Here is a 19908-nt window from a genome sequence, read left to right on the forward strand (position 1 = left end):
AGGGAGAGGTGTTGAACAAAATTGGGAAAACCTAGTTTGGTTTTTTTTTAAGGTTTTTTTCTCTATTATATTATCTGGCTTTGAGGATTTTAAATGAACTCCATAGCAGCCTTGTCTGTTCTTCAGTCCTTGCCTGTAGTCTATAGTTTATATACTACATGAACTGCCTTCAAACATAGTATTGCTTAAAATCTGTTGTTTAACTGGATACTTTCCTGAAATTCTGTTCAAATCAATTTCTGCAAGTTATTTTAAATTTCAATGACTACAAAATTATGTTAGAATGTAATGGACATGTCTTGACCTTTTAAGCATTTGGGGCTTTTTGCAGGACTATAAACTCTGGAGTTAGGCACCCAGGTTGGAATCCCACCTCTCACTTACCACAAGTGACTCTGATCAATCACTCAACTATGCAGAACTCAGTTCCCTCACCTGAAATACAGCACTAATAAAAATCTATCTCACAAGATTGTTGGGAAGTCAGTGAAAGTCATCTGTGTGCAGTGCTTCACACATAGCAAATGTTCCTTCACTATTCATCAGAATCTTCTTAGGCTCTAAGATCCATAAACTGTTCAATGTTTCCTCAGATATATTCTATATTTATCATTCAATAAACATCTGCCTTACTAAAAAGCATTAAAAACACAAAGATATGAGTTTTTACTGAATAATGATGTTAATTTGTACTTAAAATGATGTTAATTTGCTCTGAAGGGCACCTGGGTGGCTCAGTCAGTTGGGAGGCCGACTTCGGCTCACGTCATGATCTCACAAACTTTGTGAGTTTGAGCCCCACGTCGGGCTCTGTGCTGACAGCTCAGAGACTGGAGCCCGATTCGGACTCTGTGTCTCCCTCTCTCTCTGACCCTCCCCCGCTCACACTCTGTGTCTCTCTCTATCTCAAAAATAAATAGACATTAAAAAAAAATTTTTTTTAAGTTCTGAAGAACATTATCCCACATAACTGAAAAATCAGCTTTACCATGAAATTTGAAATCTGTGAACTTGAAAATCTGAAAGAAAAAAAAAAAAAAAAAAAGACTGCCCCAACTACTTTCCATTATATTCCATTTGAGTCACCATAATCTTTATTTCAAAATAGTGTTTTATTATATAAAAATGTAAAAATCCAGCAAAACCAGAAATACCGGATATATTTTCCTGGGCTTTCACATTTGTTGATTTTTATTCGCAATCTCTTTTTCAGAACAATTTACAACCTCAACCCCATTTGCAGTCTGATTATACAAGTGCTAAATGGCAGAAAGGTCTAGAATAAATACATCAAAAAAAGAGGCAAAGCCGTGAAACTAAGTTGCATGCAACAGGTCTATGCAGGTGGGGGGGACAGTGTCTGGGAGATAAAACAGAGGAAGACAAAGCAATTGGAAGGTTTTAGCTGAAGTTCTTTCAATCATCTTTGTCTTTTGCTCCATGTTTAAGGATGCGCGTGAACTCGATGTAATTGAAATTCCCCTTTTTGTCGATAGGCGCTTCTCTGTACAGCTCGTCCACCTCTTCATCCGTAAACCGGTCTCCCATCGTTGTCAGCAGCTCTCTCAGGTAGTCTTCCTGGATGGTGCCTGGAAGGCAGTAGAAACGGGAGTCACGAACACTTTCTGGCACTGAATGGTTCATTTCTAAGCTAGGTCAGTGTTACAAAATATTTCAGAATATCCACGTTTATGTGAACAAAAGAAACTAGCGAACTAAGGCAATATGTAACTACATCATCTTTGAGAGTTCTTTCATTTGAAAGGCTCAGTTTATAGGTTATAATGCTTACACAATTAATTTGAAGCAAATGTTTTTCTCTAGAGGAGGAAAACAAAAACCCTCTGTATTTCAGAGATGTAAAGGAAAACAAAAAGGCAGTTGCCCAGAAAAATGGACAGTACCGGCCAAGACCAAATGTGCCAGAGGGGTAGTGCGGTTATGACAAGTCTGGAGACGAAAGCAGGAAGGAGGTTGCAAGGTACATCTGAGGAAGTGTGTGGGTGGCTGAGGAGACGGTTAATGGAAAGGAAAGGGGAAAAGGGGAGGAGTAAGAAAATGTGAATAGCTAGGCTTTACGATTTAAAATGAGAGAGAAAAAAATATTTTAATTGTTCAAGTTAGTTCCCTATAATTTCTGGAGAGACTGACAGTCTCTTGAAGAAGTAGTTTTATTGTCTAAGAAATACTATTCAACAGACAATTCTCCATTTGGCTTTCAGGAAGCTCAGAACCAAATTCAAAGATTAACACCTCAAACTGGGAGCTTTATGACCCACATACCTGTGACCTACCCATTCTCGGTCATACTGTCCTACTATAAATGATAGTTGATTCATTTTTTTTTAAGTTATATTTTATTAAAAAAAAAAGGGGGGGTGCGTCTGTGTGGCTCAGTCGGTTAAGTATCCGACTTCAGCTCAGGTCATGATTTTGTGGTTTGTGGGTTGAGCCCCATGTCGGGCTCTGTGCTAACAGTGCAGGGTCTACTTGGGATGCTCTCTCTCCCTCTCTCTCTGCCCTGTCTCAACCGCACTCTTTCTCTCTCTCAAAATCAATAAACTTAAATAAATAAAGTTATATTTTACTCGGTTTTTTCATTTCCTAAGAAGTATTTCATATAGTCTGGAATGAGGGTGGGCATGAACAAAGAGCACTCACCAGTTGCTTCTTCATCAAAGCAAGCAAAAGCATTTCTGATGACATCTTCCGGATCTGTGCCGTTTAATTTCTCACCAAACATCGTAAGGAACATGGTGAAATTTATGGGCCCCGGAGCCTCATTCATCATGGCATCAAGGTATGCATCGGTTGGATTCTTCCCTGTAAGATTTTACATTTTAACATTTAAGGACAAAGAACTCATTTCAGCACATAATTATTTGTTATTGTTATGCTCCCAGCATATTTTTAAGTTATATCATCATCACATGAAACTATTTTTTCAATTAACTTGCAATAAGGACATTTTAAAAAGACAAATTTTTGACAATGTAAAAAAATCTTTGATACATCATTATAAAAATGTATTGTGGGCTTAGGTTGCATGTTTTTCATTCATTGATACTTTCTGCAACTTTTCCTTCACTATTTTTCATCAAAAACAAGCACCAGAGGGGCACCTGGGTGGCTCAGTTAGGCACTGGGCTTCTGATTCCAACTCAGGTCAAGATATTATAGTGGTAAGATTGAGCCCTGCATCAGGCTCTGCACTAGATGTGGCACCTGCTTGGGATTCTCTCTTTCTCCCTCTCCCTCTGCCCCTCTGTTGCTTACATGCTAGCACCCTTTCTAAAAACAAACAAACAAACAAACAAAGAAAAACAAGCACCTGAACCCATGAACCAGGCAATGCCACAGTTTTACATCTTGAATGTTGATAACGTTAAAGGTCCATCAGGGCATTTCAATGCCAGTTGTTTAAAAATTTGAAATAATTCATATTTCTTTTTTTAAATGTTTATTTTTGAGAGAGAGGCAGGGAGGACGGGGGACAGAGGATCTGAAGTGGGCTCAGCGCTGACAGCAGAGAGCCCAATGTGGGGCTTGAACTCAGAAACTATGAGATCATGACCTGAACTGAAGTCAGATGCTTAACCCGACTGAGCCACCCAGGCGTCTCGAAATATTCATATTTCCAATTGTGGCACAGTTGCCCATGAATTAGTATTTTCAAAAATTTTATTTATAAGTTGGTCATTTAAGCTAAAACTACTAGGTTGGCTTAGAATCCTGAGCTCATTTTAAACAATAGTATCTATTACTCAGTGGCCAGACATATATGCAAATGCTGTTTACTCATATGGCGGAACTAGTTTAGTATTGCTCATAATGGGAAATCTTAATCTCGGTTCCAACTAAGAAAGCTTCTCCCCATGTAGGGAGATTCCCCTGACCCTTCCTTTGAAGTTAGGAGAAAGTCCCCGGGAAGGGCCAGTCACGGTAGGAATAACAAAGGGCTCCTCTTTGTCCAGGCATTTGTGAGGCCCCCCCCATGGTATAGGAAAAGTAGCTGTGAAAGAAGGAAGCATCTAGAATTGTGGGTTTCAATACCAGTTCTGCCACTAGCTTTGTTACTTGAGAAAAGGAGGCAGTTGTCTAGGGTTTATTTTTTTGATCTGTAAAATGGACTGGTTAAACTTGGTTTCTGAAAAGTCCCTCCCAACATTGTTTGTAATGATTCTTATGAAAAGAATATCTTAAGTTAGATGTTCATATCTAAGGAGAATATTATACCCAACCAAGTGCTAACAATCAAATCTAGAACTGTGGTTCATACGTAGTTTTCATCCTGGGAGTTTGGGTGAAATATGAATGCCAAGTTGGCATCTGTCTTACTATAGATTACTTGTCTCACTCATTACACCTATTCAACATACCAATACAAAAATTAGCCCAACATTAATTTTAAGATTCACTGAGTAAGTGAAAGGAGCTAAAAAGATCTACTTTTCTACCTTCAAGTTTAATTCAACTCTCTTGCCCCAATTTTTTGGGAAAAAGTCTAACCCAAAGGTGTCAAGAGAACATGGGTACAGGAAAGACACAGGGATTAAAAATGAATTGGTTTAGGCTAAGCACCTATGAACCCATTCAAGGCATCCAATATAATTTGTTGATCTGAAAGATAAATAAATACGTATCTTTAAAGGCATGGGGCTCCCCAAAATGGAAGGCCCCAAAGTCAGCCTCTTACTCTACCATCCCTCACTCATCCAACAAAAATTAACTGAGCATCTATTATGAGAGGGCACAGGTTTGAGTGTTCAATCTTTGTAATACAACTAAGTCCTTCAATTTTCTTCTGTGGCCTTCTTCACTAGTGGCGCGCCCAAAAAGTGTACACTTAGCTATTTTGAGTGTGAAAAGCACTGGGATCCAAACTACCTCCAAGGCAACAACTTAGTTCAGTATCCTGATTCTACTCTCACTCTGACTAAAGAAAATGTTGCAAAATGTTAACTATTGGTGCATCTAGGTAAAGGGTGTATGCGTGTTCATTACACTGTTCTTTCAACTTTTTGCAGGCTTAAAAATTTTCAAAATAGGGACTCCTGGCTAGCTCAGTCAAAAGAGCATTGCACCTTCGGTTTTTTTTTTTTTTGAGCATATACCTCTTGATCTTGGCATCATGAGTTCAAGCCCCACGTTGGGCATACAGATTACTTAAAAATAAAATCTTAAAAAGTGTTTTTTTCAAAATAATATATCAGAAAAAAAAAATAGAGGAACAAAATTATGTTGTGTTACTAAGAGGAAAAAAAATAACACCCTCATTTTTTGCCCTGTGGCCCCTGTTCTGGCTAACAGTCAAACATAAGAAAATTCCAGAGTGCAGACAGAGCCTAACTGTAGGCTATCTGTGACCTGCACTCCCTTCCCTGCCCAGTCTATAGAGAACTCCTAGGTTTGCCATTTCCAACTGTAAAGTCACTGCTGACTTGGGATAGAACATGGAACACCTTCCCTCCCATCTTTCTTTTTAAGATCACAACAAACAACAAAATCATACAAGGAATAATAAATTAACACCCATAAAACCAAGTAAGGTGCCCAGACAACCAGAGGGCAGTTTATGTTTGCTTTAAATCTTGTTATTTTTACATTTTATTTTCTTCAATTATAAAAAAGTTATAAATAAAATCCTCTTATGACTGGCCAATCCCAACACGGCACTTCCCACCCAGACATCTCTCAATAAGCCTTCGAGGAATACTTACTCATGATGCAAAAAATAATTCAGAAAACACTGAATTATTATTTTGGGGAAGTGGGCATATTAAGGATATAAAAGTCTACCTAGAGAAGCAAGCATATCATGCAAATCTTCCTTGTCAATGAAACCATCTCTGTTCTGATCAATCATGTTGAAGGCCTCTTTGAATTCCTGAATCTGTGACTGGTCAAACATGGCGAACACATTGGATGTTGCACGCTGGGGACGCTTCTTGGTGGTCTTGGTCTTTGCCTTTTTGCTCGACATGGTGGCTATTTAATTCTAGAGTTAAAAAGAAGAAACAAAGCAAAGGAGAATGCATAAAACATAAAACAAAAAAGAACCTGTAACACCTAAAAGTTAGCAAGTAAAAATATCTTTTAAAAAGAATATTTATTTCGAGGGAGAGTGACGGTGGGGGGGGAGGGGCAGGGAGAGAGCATGGGAGAGAGAGAGAGAGAGAGAGAGAGAGAGACTCCCAAGTAGACTCTGTGCTGATGTAGGGTTTGACCCCACGAACCATGAAATCATGACCTGAGCAGAAATCAAGAGTCAGATGCTTAACCAACTGAGCCACCCAGGCACCCCAGTGAGTAAAAATAGGTTACTGTAGAATTATTACTTCAATTGGGTAAGAATACATATACATTTAAGCTTTATTTCCAATGTGACAGTTAAATGGCTAGGAAAAAAGCAGTTTTGAAAATTTTAAGAAACAGAAATCATTATATAGGTTGTCCCCAAATTCCATGAAACCCATTTTTATTGAGTGGAAATTAGTTTAAAAATACATACCAATAGCCAGCATTTACTGAGTAGCTTACTATGTGCCAAGCACCGTTAAGAGGGTTTGGGGCTCTCCTAAAGAGAAATGCTCCAAAGCTGACATTTTACTTTTTACAAGGACTGTCCCATTGAATCCTCATAACAATCCTATACAATAGGCACTCTTCTTTTTACTCCATTTTACTACCAATGTTGCATAAACTCTCTGAGTCTTGGTTTTTCAAAACAGTGTGGAAACCAGGGAAGCTCACTCAATCTTCAGTTTTACAGCAAAACACAGCCTCTAGTTCAGTGCAAGTGAGACTTAAATGAGAGGACATTTGTAGAGACTAGTATAGTCATTGTATGGTACCTGTTCAAAGGCTCTCATCTTTAAAAAATTATTAAAAGCTACTGTTTTTTCATTGCTTTTTAAAAGTCATCTCTATGCCCAACGTGAAGCTCGAACTCAGGACCCTAAGATCAAGAGTCACATGCTCTACTGACTGAGCCAGCCAGGCATCCCAAAACCTACAACTCAATCTTGCATCCCTTCCTTTGACATTTCCCCTTTCCTTTGACAAAACTTTTAGAATACCAGTGTAATACTCAACTATTTTTCATTTTCTCATCTTTTCAATCACTCCTCAATTCTCTGTAATATGGCTTTGGTGTCAGCCTCCAACACTCTATTGAAAGCCACCAATAATTTAAAGTCATTTTTTTTTTTTAATGTTTATTTTTGACAGAGAGAGGCAGAGCATGAGTGGGGGAGGGGCAGAGAGAGACAGAGACACAGAATCTGAAGCAGGCTCCAGGCTCTGAGCTCTCAGCACAGAGCCCAATGCGGGGCTCGAGTTCATAACCTGAGCTGAAGTCGGACGTTTAGCTGACTGAGCCACCCAAGCACCCCATAAATGTCAAATAGAATAAACACATTTCATTCCATTTTTTATTTGCAGTTTCAAATAATGTAGATAAACGCAACACAAAAATACTATCAGCTTTGGGATTAGAAAGTCCTGAGTTCAAATCTCAGCTCCACCATTACTAGCTACATATTATCTTGGAAAACCCAGAGGCACCAGAGTCATTTTTCAATCCAATGTCTTATTCCATCTTCACAATTGCCCTATGAGATAGGTATTATTTAGGTTAAAATATAAAATCAATGGCCCTGTATAGTAAACAATTTTGCTCAAAGAGAGTCTTGGCCTTTTCCCTCTGCTCCTGGGAGGTAATCTCTAAGCCTGTGGAATGTCCTGCTGATATCAGGGTCTTGGGTCATATCAGACAGCCTAATAATGTAATTTATTGTGGGGGCGTTGGGTCATGTGTTATCAGTTTGACCACTCAAGGGGCTGGAGACTGAGGTCAGCCACAGAGCTGCTGACAGTATTTATGTGATAGAGCCCCAGTAAAAACTATGGATATCAGAGATCAAGTAAGCCTTCCTAGTTGGCAATACACCATGCATATTGTCACATCTTATTGCCAGGAGGGGTCAACACTGTCCAAGGAAGAGGACAACTGGGGGCTCTGCATTTGGAACCCTCCTGGACTATGCAACATACATCTCTTCCCTTGGCTGATTTCAATCTGAACCCTTTTACTGTAATAAACCATAACTAACAGTATAACAGCTTTTAATGAGTTCTGTGAATCCTAGCAAAATTATCAAAACTAAGGGTTGTCTTGGGGACCCAAACTTGCAACCGGTGTCAGAAATGAGGGTGGTCTTGGGGACTGTTCTCTAATTCTGTAGCCCCATAGTGTGAAAGCAGATGACTAGATGGGACAATGGCTGACCAAGGCAATTTTGGACCTGGGTCTCTAGGACTTTTAGTCTTAGACTTAATTTTTTTGGTACTGTTTTTAAGATTGTAATCTCTACACTCAATGTGGGGCTTGAATTCACAACCCTGAGATCAAGAGTTGCATGCTCGAGTCTTGGACTTTTAATCTACATTGTTTACTTTTCTCTTTTCAATTCAAAAAAATATACCACTGGGTATTCTAAAGCTTGGCTTAGTGGTGCAGGTTGAAGTACATCAGCCTTAGAGTTTCTCATTCTAACATTCCAACTCCTTCCCTACCCCACATACTTGTCCTGAATAAATGTTAATTTTCTCTTCTGTCCTATAACTTAGCTTATTTCAGCTTAGTTATATTGAAGGTTAGAGACAGAATGTGGTCCACCAGCAAGGCACTTGACTATGCTTTAATTCTTCTTCCCATTCCAAAACTGTTGGATCAACATTTTTTCATGCTAAAAATCCTAAGATTCTATTTCTTCAAGTCATAGTATGTACATAAGACAGTAAATAGGAAGGCAAGAATTAGTTCTCTCAGTATCCACAAATTATGTTTGTAATAGTCACTGAGAAAAAACTCCCAAAGAGTAAATTTTTATTTAAAAAAAAATTGGTTGTGTCATGCTAACCTTACAGCTACCCAAAATATTTAAGCATTTCTGAAGCTTATTTGGAGTTCAGGAAGCTGCTGCCAAGATGAGATTAAACACGCAAAATTTTTTTATTAGGGGAAATGCCTGTGAGAGAGAATGGGGAAGTAACCAACAAGGCTGGAAAAGCCCTTAGATAGTGAGCCAAGTCTGACCCCTAGAGTGAAGGAAACAGGGAAGGAAAGCGAAAGACAAGAGCAATTCACTAAATGACCCTAATCAAAATATGTTACAGAGCAGATAATAGGCTCAATATAACACCACAGTTTCTTTTAAAAGTTTTTTTTTTTTTTTTTCTTCTTCCTGGGGTGCCTGGGTGGTTCAGTCAGTTAAGCATCCAACTTTGGCTCGGGTCATTATCTCACGGTTCGTGGGTTCAAGCCCCACATCACGCTCTGTGCTGACAGCTTGGAGCCTGGAGCCTGCTTTAGATTCTGTGTCTCCCTCTCTCTCTGCCTCTCTCTCAAAAATAAACATTAAAAAAAATTAAAAAAATTTTTCATTACTTCATGTTAAAATAGTACACATTTATACACATATAAGGTACCTATAGACACTACACACATACGCACATAAAATATGAGCTGATAATAAAATATCAGCTGAAGAGTGAAGCCAAGTTGTAGCAAAACAATCAATCTCAAAAGAACTCTACCCCCAAAAGAAACTACATTCCTCTTTCTCCTTTTCTTCTGAGATAAGTATCTTGGTTTTCTCTACTTTCTCACTTCCCACTCACTCTCAACCCACCACAATCTGGCTTTTCTCCCCTCTACTGCAACTGCTTTCAAACTGCCAAATCCAGTCTAACTCATTGGATCCCTCTGCTGTCTCTGACACCATTTTATCCCTCTTGGCCTTGGTGAACTGTAACAGTAGAAATGAACTGTCCAAAATGGAAAGAGAATGCAAGGTTCCCAACTTTGTATATCTTCCACTCCTGATGAAGTAACATGGGGCAAGCTGAGGGCAAAGTGCAGGCCAACAGCTCCCCCCCACCCCCCACCCAGGTGGGACATGTATGATACTCCTTGGACACTCCAGGCTACCCAAAACCAGGAAAGGACAAAAAACCCAAAAATAAACAAACAAAAAACACCCAAATGGTTAAACTGATAAAAGTCCCCACTAGTTTACCAGAAAAAGGCAATCCCATCATAGCCTGAAGTCCAGGAACTCCCTGCGACTTAATGTTAATGCTTTGCTAGAGGGAAAAACAACCTTAGGTTGACAATAATAGCTAGGCCTCCAGTAAGTCTTTAGTATGTGAAAGTCTCTTTGGAAACTCCCTCTACCCCAGCTCCATAAACCCATAACCCCCCACACTTACAATGCACAGGCCCTGTCCCCATGCCTTAATAAAATCACCTTTTTGCACCAAAGACTTAATGAATTTTTTCTTGTCCATTGGCTCCGGACCTCACAAACCCCACCCCAAAACCTCATCACTCTCAGGAGGGAAACTCCTAAATGTTATACTGGAGAGGTTCATTTATGTTAAATACTTGGTTGACTTGGTGATACCAACGCACTCTTCTCTCAGTTCTATTTCTATGATTGGTCCTCTTCCATTTTCTTGTTAGGCTCTTATCTTCTCCACTCACCTAGGTATTCATGTTTCCCAATATTCTAGCAGTCCATGGCTTATTAAAATTCTTTCCATTCTGCTTTCCTTGGATGATCTCATCAACTCTCACTGGTCTGACAACATTCAATGGCTCCCAAATCTGTATGTATCACCAGGCCTGACCTTTCCCTTGGCCACAGACTCCAACGTCCAACTGCTTATGAAAGGCACTCATTTGGACATCCCACAGACACTCATAATCAATGTGTTGAAAAGTGAATTCATTATCTTCCCACTTCTAAATTGTCTTAGTTTTCTGTCATTTACCTACTCACCAAGCCAAAAACTTAGGAATCATCCCCAACTCATCCCTCTTCCTGATGAATCAAGCCCTACCTCTAAAATATTTCTCAGATTTGCTCATCTTCCTCTTTCCTCTCCCACCACCCTAAACTGGGCCTTCATTATCTCTGTGTAGAATATTTCTATGTCGGGGTGCCTGGGTGGCTTAGTCAGTTAAGCGTCCGACTCTTGGTTTCAGCTCAGGTCATGATATTGGTTGCGTGAGTTCTAGCCCCATGTCGGGCTCTGCTGGTAGTGCGGAGCTTTCTTGGGATTCTCTCTGCTCCTCCCCAACTCATGCTGTCTCTGCCTCTGTCAAATAAATAAACTTAAAAATATATATATTTCTATGGCCAACTAACCTATCTTCTTGCTTCTTCATCCCTCTAAACTGCCCTTTAAATTCCAGCCAGTGGTGTCTAACACATGAATATGAATATGACCTTATCTTTCCCTTAAAAATCTTTGGCTGTCCACTGCATACAGTACAGAATACAAGTTCTTAAGCATGGTACACAAGGTCCTCCTTTCCATACTCTAGAATGACCTTTCCAGCCTTATCTCTAGCCATTCTCTGCTTTGTACTTTTCCTTCAGTAACACCAAACTGCTTGTATGTGTCCACGGCACCACGCAGTTTGTTACCTTATATATTTTTGTTCTTGCTACTTTTCCAGCCCCATATGCTTTAAGACCAAGGAGAAAATTAAAGGTCTACTCAACTTATGGCTCCATTCCATTTATTGAGTGACTCATGCTAGGCACATTATGTGCATTAAACTTAACACGCCTGCTTCACAAATGTAGAAACTGAAGATCAAAGCAATTAAATAACTTTTCCAAGGTCACCTAGTGGCAGATCTGGGAGCCAGGCCCCATTTATTGAAGGCTATTTCTAACTTTGTATTTTTCACTTTGTACTAAATATTCTTTTAGATATTTTTAATTTACCACAATTTTTTTAAGTTTATTTATTTATTTGAGAGAGGGAGAGAGAGAACCCCAAGCAGGCTCCATGCTCAGCCTGACACAGAACCTGATTTCACCATAGCAAGATCACCAGCTGGGCAGATATCAAGAGTCAGATGCTTAAGTGACTGAGACACCCAGGTGCCCCTTGAACTTACCACAAAATATAAAAAACTTTCAGTATGACCAATGCAATCTAACACTGACTTCTGAGCAGTGACTTTGCTCTGAATTCAAATCCTTGAGTTTTCCAATAAATTCAGACGATACTGGAGAAACCAATGTACAGGACAGAATTGCACAGTGAAATGGGAACTGCAATGTAGGTTTAAACAAGTGACAATATTTCCTGTCAGTCATGGTCTTGGTTTGACATCATAGGTAAGGCTTGAAACCTTTATCTAGGACTGCCAAGTTAATGTTCAACTTATAAATGTTAAGCAGGAAACAACAACCAAACTCCACTCTTAAACTGTAATTACAAAAAAAAAAAAAAAAAAAAAAGCAAAAAAACCCCCTCATATAAACCAGCATGTAATTTAATGAAGAACCATCAACAGCAGTAAATACTTCTCACTTCCTCTTTAAATATGTCATTATTTTTGTAAATTTCTCATATAGAGTGAACTAAAGGTGTATGTAGTGTTCACAGAACTTATAAGGGTTGGGATACAGGAACACTGGCATATGTGGCTGTGGTGTCAACATATTTAGATAATGATCTAAATGTCTGCAAAATCACCTGCGATACTGTTGTGTAAATCAAAACTTGGGCATGATAATCACTACTAATAAGCAGAAATTGCTTGTGAACTTTATCCAGCCTATATGACTTTATTGGCTTTTATGAAGCATATTCTGTCAGCTACCTAGGACTTCCTTGACATTCCTTTAAGGGTTCCTTCTTTATATCCTAAGTCAGTTAGGGGCTGTCGCCATATGACAAGTAAATCTGTCTCTCACAACAGTTAACCTTCTGGTTTCAATATTGGCTGCACATTAGAATCACCCTGGAAGTTTAAAAAGAACTGATGCCCAAGTCCTAGTTTGGTCTAACTGAAACTGAATGATGATGGGTGGTGCCCAGGAATTTGTAATTAAAAAAAATGCATCAGGTGATTCCATTCAGGAGGGTTGAGAACCAATGAGTTAGCCATTTACAAGGCACTGGTTATTTACGCATCAAGTTTCTTTTAGTTCTTTTAAAACTTAGTCATGTCTTAATGGAGATGCTAGAGAGCTGGACACTAATTCTAGTTCTGTCATTCACAAGTTAGTTACATGACCTTTGGTCATTTTAGCTTTCCTGGACCTCACTTTCCTCATCTATAAAATAAAATAAGTAGATCAGAAGTCACAAACTGGCAGCTGCCAAACTATATGCAGTCCGCAGGGAGGTTCACTTACTTCTCCCAGGGATGATCTTTTTAAATGCCTTCTTCAGTAACTGAGTTAGCCTGCCAACATTGTAAAAAACTTAAGTTTACTTTAATAAAAACAACTTTCAGATGTCTTGAAAAACTGTATGATAAAGAATCAATTGACCAGCATTTGTAAGTTCCTGTAGATAATGAGTATTCAGTGAGGAATCCCCACTACTCCCTACATCTTCCTGTCACAGTTGGTATTTGTTTATGTGATGGCCTGGCCTCTGAGAGCATCTGAACTTGTTCCTTGGCTACGGTGGTAGCCAAACTTCAAGACGGGCCTCCACATTTCTCATGCCCTTGCGCAGTCCCCACCAACAGTGGAAAGGGTTGACCTGTGAAAAGAGGTAAAATAATTTTCCTTCCACCCTTTTGAGTTCTTGGCTGCCACTTCTGTAATTACATATTCACAAGAAAACAGTTTACTAACATGTGTAACAGCAGAGATACCCAGGGAAAAGCCAACTCAGAAAGGTAGCTTAGAACTCAGTCTAAAAAAAAATTTTTTTTAAATGAAAATAACTCAGCTTAAATATCATCTTCAGCTGAAGACAAAGAAGACAGGTGTGTGTGAGGGGAAGAGGCTAGTGACGGAAGGTTACCAGGAAAAGCAAGCAAACAGGGTAAGGCTTGTTAGGTAGATTTAATCAGGGCTTTCTCTGCTGATAAGAGGCTAACGTTGTCTCCTGAGAATAACCTTTGTCCTTCCTGGTAGACAGGGGAGGAAGGACACCTATGCAAATTTATGCCCTGCTTTTAGGTAAATAGGAGGACAGAGAGCTTTTCTTGTGTCTGGTTCTTCAGCTGCCAATACCAACTTATCAGCCATATGAGTCAGCCATCTTGGAGACTGGTCTTCCTTCAGATGACTGCAAACCTGGCTGACATCTGGATTGCAACCTTATGAGACTCAGAACCACTAGCTCAGCTGCCTTGGAATACCAGATCCTCAGAAACTATTGCTTTTTTAAGGTGCTGAGTTTGAGATAATTTGTTATATAGTACTAGAAAACTAAAAAAAGCCACTGTGTTTCCTTGACCTCTTTAATATTAAAATAGGACAATGCCTTTATTTCAGAATTATGGCCATAGTCAAGTTTACATTGGATACGGAACTTTCTATTCCTGGTTAGAAAATTTTAATTCCTTCTATTCAATTTCTCCAAGTTCTGTGGGTTCCTTTTTTTTTTTTTTTTTTAAGGAATCTCTATACCCAACACGGGGCTCGAACCTACAACCCTGAGGTCAAGAGTCACATGCTCTACCAAGCCAACCAGGCACTCCTAACTTTTGGCATTTAAAAAATATTTCTCTAGTAATTTAACCATTCCATCTAGATTTTTAAATTTTTTTTTTTCAACGTTTATTTATTTTTGGGACAGAGAGAGACAGATCATGAACGGGGGAGGGTCAGAGAGAGAGGGAGACACAGAATCGGAAACGGGCTCCAGGCTCTGAGCCATCAGCCCAGAGCCTGACACGGGGCTCGAACTCACGGACCGCGAGATCGTGACCTGGCTGAAGTCGGACGCTTAACCGACTGCGCCACTCAGGCACCCCTAGATTTTTAAATGTTAGCTCACAATTACTCATAATACTATTTACTTTAAATTATTAAAAAAAATTTTTTTTAATGTTTATTTACTTTTGGGAGAGAGAGAGACACAGAGACAGAGCATGAGCACGGGAGGGGCAGACAGAGGGAGATATAGAACTGGAAGCAGGCTTCAGGCTCCTCACTGTCAACAGAGCCTGATGTGGGGCTTGAACTCATGAACTGTGAGATCATGACCTGAGCTGAAGTCGGAGGCCGAACTGACTGAGCCACCCAGGCACCCTGGAAGTTTCTTTATTTTTAAATAATTGCTATCCCCAACGTGGGGCTTGAGCTCATGACCCCCTGAGATCAAGAGTTGCATGCTCTGACTGAGCCAGCCAGGCACCCCTTCTATGGGTTCCTCTTTTAACTTCAATAGAATCAGCACTTCCTCAACATTCCCATCAACACTATCCTGTTCTTCTGATTCCTATGCTGTTTTGCTAGTTCTTGTTTCCTAATTGGAGTTTCCTGAAAAGCTCTATCTTTGAACTATTGTGCTTTTCTCAGGTACTGGTCAAAAAACCAAAATGAGGTAATTGGGGGAACACCTGGGCGGTTCAGTGGGTTAAGCATCTGACCCCTGATCTCAGTTCAGGTCTTGATCTCAAGGTTGTTTGGGCTCCCGGCTGGGCGTGAAGCCTACTTTACAAAAAGGAAAAAAAAAAAAGAGGTAACTGGGGAGGAAGGAGAAGATGGTTTTGTGAGCAAAAGGATGATGAAGAGTTCAAGTTTTAGCCAAGCTACAGGACAATGGTAGTGGAGACGCTTAGGGTCAGGATACTTAGGGGGTCTCCTTTTAGCCAGACCAATTTGTAAGCAGAGGCAGAAGGTGAGACCTGACAGTAAATGCAGAAGACCAGAGAGCAGTTCTGCTAAAAGCTAAAGTCATTTCCAATTCAATTCTCATGCTCACCAAGGTCTAACAAAATCTTTAGAAATTTCTCATGGATTCCCATGGTCATTATTGTAGTCAAGACTAATGTTGGTGCTAATTAGGAGGATCAAATGACTGACTGGATACATGAGCAACGGTCTGAAAACAGTAATCATAAGGGGGAATTTAGTATATAATCAAGCTAGAATAGTCCACAAAATTAAGCTCATATACTTAATGACATATCATTGTTTTTATGCTACATATTTAGGCAAATATGTAATCAGTTCTATAAATTATTACATGTATTTTTTTAAAGAGCCAAACACAATTTTTACAGCTTTCCTCTTAGTACCAGCTAAACTTTCCCCATAGCATACATATTTTAGTATTTACCACATATGTTATAATGCTGTCATTTTTTAATTATGGGTTTTATGATCATGCCCAGTTGGCAGTAAACATTCCATCCCCTGAACACCCATATCATTTTGTTTTATTGCAGTGAAATGTATATATGGTGAAATGCACAGATCTTAAAAATGAGTTTTTGTAAATGTGAACACTTATCTAACCACCATCCCAATCAAGTTATAAATGTTAACATCACTCCAGAAAGTTCCTTCCAAGTCAATGACCTTCTCCCAGAGGCAACCATTGCTCAGATTTCTATAAACCAGAAATTTATTAATTTAACCATAAATTCGTTCTGTCTTTGAAATTCTTATAAATGGAATTATACAGTGTATATTCTATATGCCTCACTTCTTTCACTCACTATCTCAAATATCTTTCACTCAAAATCTCAATTTTTGAGATTCATCTATCTTGTTGCATTTATCTGTGATTTATTCTTTTTTTACTGCCCAGTAATATTTTCTTGCCATGCCATTCACCTATATATTTTTATGGCATTTAGCCTTTTTTACCTTGGATTGTGTGGTATAGTAGACTGCCTTACACTTGGCATGTGCTCCATAAATATTTGTAGAGCAAATACATACATATGCTCCCTTCCTATCACAAACAGAATTACATATACATATATTCATTATAAAGTAGATCCTGGATCTTACTCCTAAAATAAATCTTGTCTCTATGATTTACCCATGGTTCAGCATAAAGTCCACTGGACTTTTCCTCAAGAGATCCTCAACAAAACTTACCAGTTACCCCCTGTTCCACACCTGGAAGAAACAATGCTAATAACAGACAATAATTGAGTGCTAAGTATGTGCTAGGCACTGGTCTAAGCATTTCACATGTATTAACATATTTAATCCTCACAACTTATGATATAAGCGCTATTATCTCCATTTCTCAGAAGAGAGAATTAGGGCAAAGAGAATAAACAATTTGTGCCTGCAGCCACACAGCTAGAAAATGGTAGAATTTATTTTAAAGTTTATTTATTTTGAGAGAGAGAGAGAGAGACAGAGAGAGTGCAAGTGGGGGAAAGGCAGTGAGAGTGAGAGAGTGAGAGAAAGAGAGAGAGAGAGAGAGAGTGAGAGAGAGAGAGAGAGAGAGAGAGAGAGAGAGAGAGTGTCCCAAGCAGGCTCCAAGCTATCAGCGCAGAGCCTGACAGCAAGGCTCGAACTAAGGAACTGTGAGATCATGACGTGAGCCAAAATCAAGAGTCAGATGCCTGATTGAGCCACCCAAGCACCTGGAAAATGGTAGAGTTTAAATTCAGGATCTGTACTCAGGAAGTCTAGCTCCAGAGCTGTACCACTAGCCCGTTTCTCCTATATATAGACAGCTCAAATTCTCTGTCATGAAAACATGGGTAGCTAGCTGGGGGTAACAAGCAATGCCACCACACAGCAAAGATGCAGAGTAAGGAAGATCCCAACGCTGCTGGCAAGGAAAAGCATCCCTAGGTACTTGGCGTCTTTGAATCCTAGAAGAGAGGGACAATCAGCCCCATTTATGGGCTCTAAGTCCTCTTATCTTTCCTAATCCCACAACCCTCACCTGGGGATCTGTCCTTCAGAAGTTTCAGTCTATCCTGTCGAAACTCAGTCTCATTAAAGCATAAACAAACATCAAGCCATCCAATATAGAAGCTGTTTCATTCAACAGTGCCTGAACAAACAAAAAGCTGTGCACTTAGTTATGAGGCCCAGTGGGGTCCACCTAATGCTTACAAAGAAAATGAGAGGCACACGTGAGTCCTTCAAGTGACCTTGGGCAAATTATCTCGCTTCTCTGGGTTTCAATTTCCTCAATTATAAAATGAAAGATAATCTATAAGACAAGTCATCTATTTCACAAGATAATCTTTAAGGTTCTTTTCAATTCTAAAATGCTATGATTCTTCTCTTACGAAAAGACCATTTCAAATCCATCTTAAACAAAGGCTGCCAAACTAATTTTCTAAGCACCCCTTTCTTCGTATTACTCCCTTAGTAATGAATCCAAAATGACTGCCTAATGCCTCTTACATAATCTGTTATTTCTGGCCAAGTTTTCAAGACATCCATAAAAACGTCTCACTTACCTACCTATCTACCCTTATACCCACCTATTACTCATTATAGTTCTTGTTCCATTCAGGCTGGTCTCCCCACTGTCTCCTTTTCACCCAACACAATTCCCACCTTTTGAGATTTTCCTCTTGTTACCTCCTACTACAGATCCTGCCAGAAACACTTCAGTTCTACCTCCTAGAGCTGAATTTAAGGTCTTCAAGGAGGTTACGATTTTTTTCTTCAGAAATCTTTCTTGACTTGTGATTTGTCCTTTTCTTCCATCAACACGCATGACCTGAATCTTTACAAGATGCAAGACATAGTGAGAGTTACAACTCCTATGGGCATCGTTCCATTTTAGCCTGTACCAACCATGCACTCCGGTACAGGTTCTCTTAACAGTTTCCGTGGACACTTCACCTAATGCAAAGAAGCACGCACCACTAGACTCCTGCACCCACCAAAGCATCCAGCCCTGTGTGCGGCACAGAGCAGGTGCTGGCAGCGGGGCCGCGGGGAGGTCGGAGGCACCAGGTGTGTGAAGTCACCCGGGTGACGCAGGGCCGGTCTACGCGCTGCCCGGTACCCAGCCACCTCTTCCAGCAGGGCGTCTCCCTAGCCCGGCTTCATTCGCCCTGGCGCTGCCCGGCCTCTCAACGTTCAGGCCCAGGCCCGGCCGCTGCCAGGGCCTCTTCATCAACCCTCTTCGCCCAGCCCAACAGGTTCCGAAGCCCCCGGTCCCCGGCGTCCGGGTCTATTGGGGCGGGGTCCCGGCGGCGGGCGCGAGGCTGGAAGGGAGGGGGCCAGGGGGGAGGCCCGAGGGATGTCGCGCGCCGGGGCGAGCGCCACTCACCGCCGCCAGACACCAGAGCCCGGTCTGCCCTGCGCGAGACGACGAGCGACGGCGACGATCGCTGGGCTGTGGTACTACAGTGGCGGCGCCCGGCACTTCCTGCCTCGAGAAGTGGACCGGAAAGCGCACCGGAAGGCGCGGCGAGATCCAACTCGGGACGGGGGGATGCAAGAGGGGTTCTCGCTCAGGACCGAGCGAAGCCCGCTGTGTCGGCCGAGGAGCGAGGCTGCGGCCGAAGAACACAGCCTGGGCTTTAGTTGTCTTCTGTGGCCTGTTGCATCGGCTGCTGCATCCCCTCCTGCGTGCGGCTGTAGCCCCGCGGCCCGCCCTCCTCCCCCGCCTTATGCGGCGGGTTCCCGCGGCCCTTCCGCATTCCTGGGCTGCAGGGCGCCGGCCCGGGCTTGGAATTTGACCCGGTGGGGTGGGGCGTGGCGCGGTTCCCCAGGATTTGGGGGGTCCCGGGTGCCGAAGGCCTCCCACCCTGGGCTCCCACAGTTGGCACATGAAAATACAGCTCGCGTAGTTCCCTATGAACTTGAAGTAAAATAACTAATTAGGGTGCGTCCCGCGTAATACTGCGGAAGGTAAGAGGGCGGCGGCGGGGCGGACTCCTGCCTGCTGGAAAACCCTTTCTTTTTCAACGGAGCTCCAGCCAGAGTTCTATCATTTGGCCTTCAAATTATAAGGTTTATGGCCTTACAGACCACGGCTAGCCTATAACTGTTTCATTCTCCTTACAACCACAAGAAAGTTTTGCTCAAAATGTTTTTTGCTTTCCTTGGGTCAACAGATGAGAGAATTAACGCGCACACACATTTATAAAATGCCCTTCGTCAAAACAGGAAACCACGAAGCTACATT

At 41.0% G+C, this 19908-nt stretch overlaps 1 protein-coding gene across 3 annotated transcripts; it reads right to left on the reverse strand.

Moving 5' to 3' along the window:
- Positions 1 to 1093: 1093 nt before the first annotated feature.
- LOC122470593 (myosin regulatory light chain 12B) lies at positions 1094 to 19315 on the reverse strand. Of its 3 annotated transcripts, none has more exons than XM_043558397.1 (4): positions 18636 to 19315; positions 5800 to 5998; positions 2662 to 2823; positions 1094 to 1589 (listed from the first exon to the last, which is right to left on the reverse strand). In XM_043558397.1, exons 2-4 carry the CDS (start codon positions 5981 to 5983, stop codon positions 1417 to 1419), a joined length of 519 nt encoding a protein of 172 aa, XP_043414332.1. In that variant the 5' UTR covers positions 5984 to 5998; positions 18636 to 19315; the 3' UTR covers positions 1094 to 1416. The 3 variants fall into 3 exon arrangements, with proteins under 3 accessions (XP_043414332.1, XP_043414333.1, XP_043414331.1); XM_043558398.1 differs by having other exon boundaries at positions 18656 to 19308; XM_043558396.1 differs by having other exon boundaries at positions 19048 to 19161.
- Positions 19316 to 19908: the final 593 nt, after the last annotated feature.

This window comes from Prionailurus bengalensis, chromosome D3 (assembly GCF_016509475.1).
Source record: "Prionailurus bengalensis isolate Pbe53 chromosome D3, Fcat_Pben_1.1_paternal_pri, whole genome shotgun sequence".
Lineage (NCBI taxonomy): Eukaryota > Metazoa > Chordata > Mammalia > Carnivora > Felidae > Prionailurus > Prionailurus bengalensis.

Excerpts from the sequence above, each read along its gene's own strand:
- LOC122470593 (XM_043558397.1), bottom strand. The coding sequence starts at position 5,983 with ATGTCGAGCAAAAAGGCAAAGACCAAGACCACCAAGAAGCGTCCCCAG. Across the intron at positions 2,824-5,799 it reads TGATATGCTTGCTTCTCTAG|GGAAGAATCCAACCGATGCA; the intron begins GTAGACTTTTAT and ends AAAATCTTACAG. Across the intron at positions 1,590-2,661 it reads CTTTGATGAAGAAGCAACTG|GCACCATCCAGGAAGACTAC; the intron begins GTGAGTGCTCTT and ends ACTGCCTTCCAG.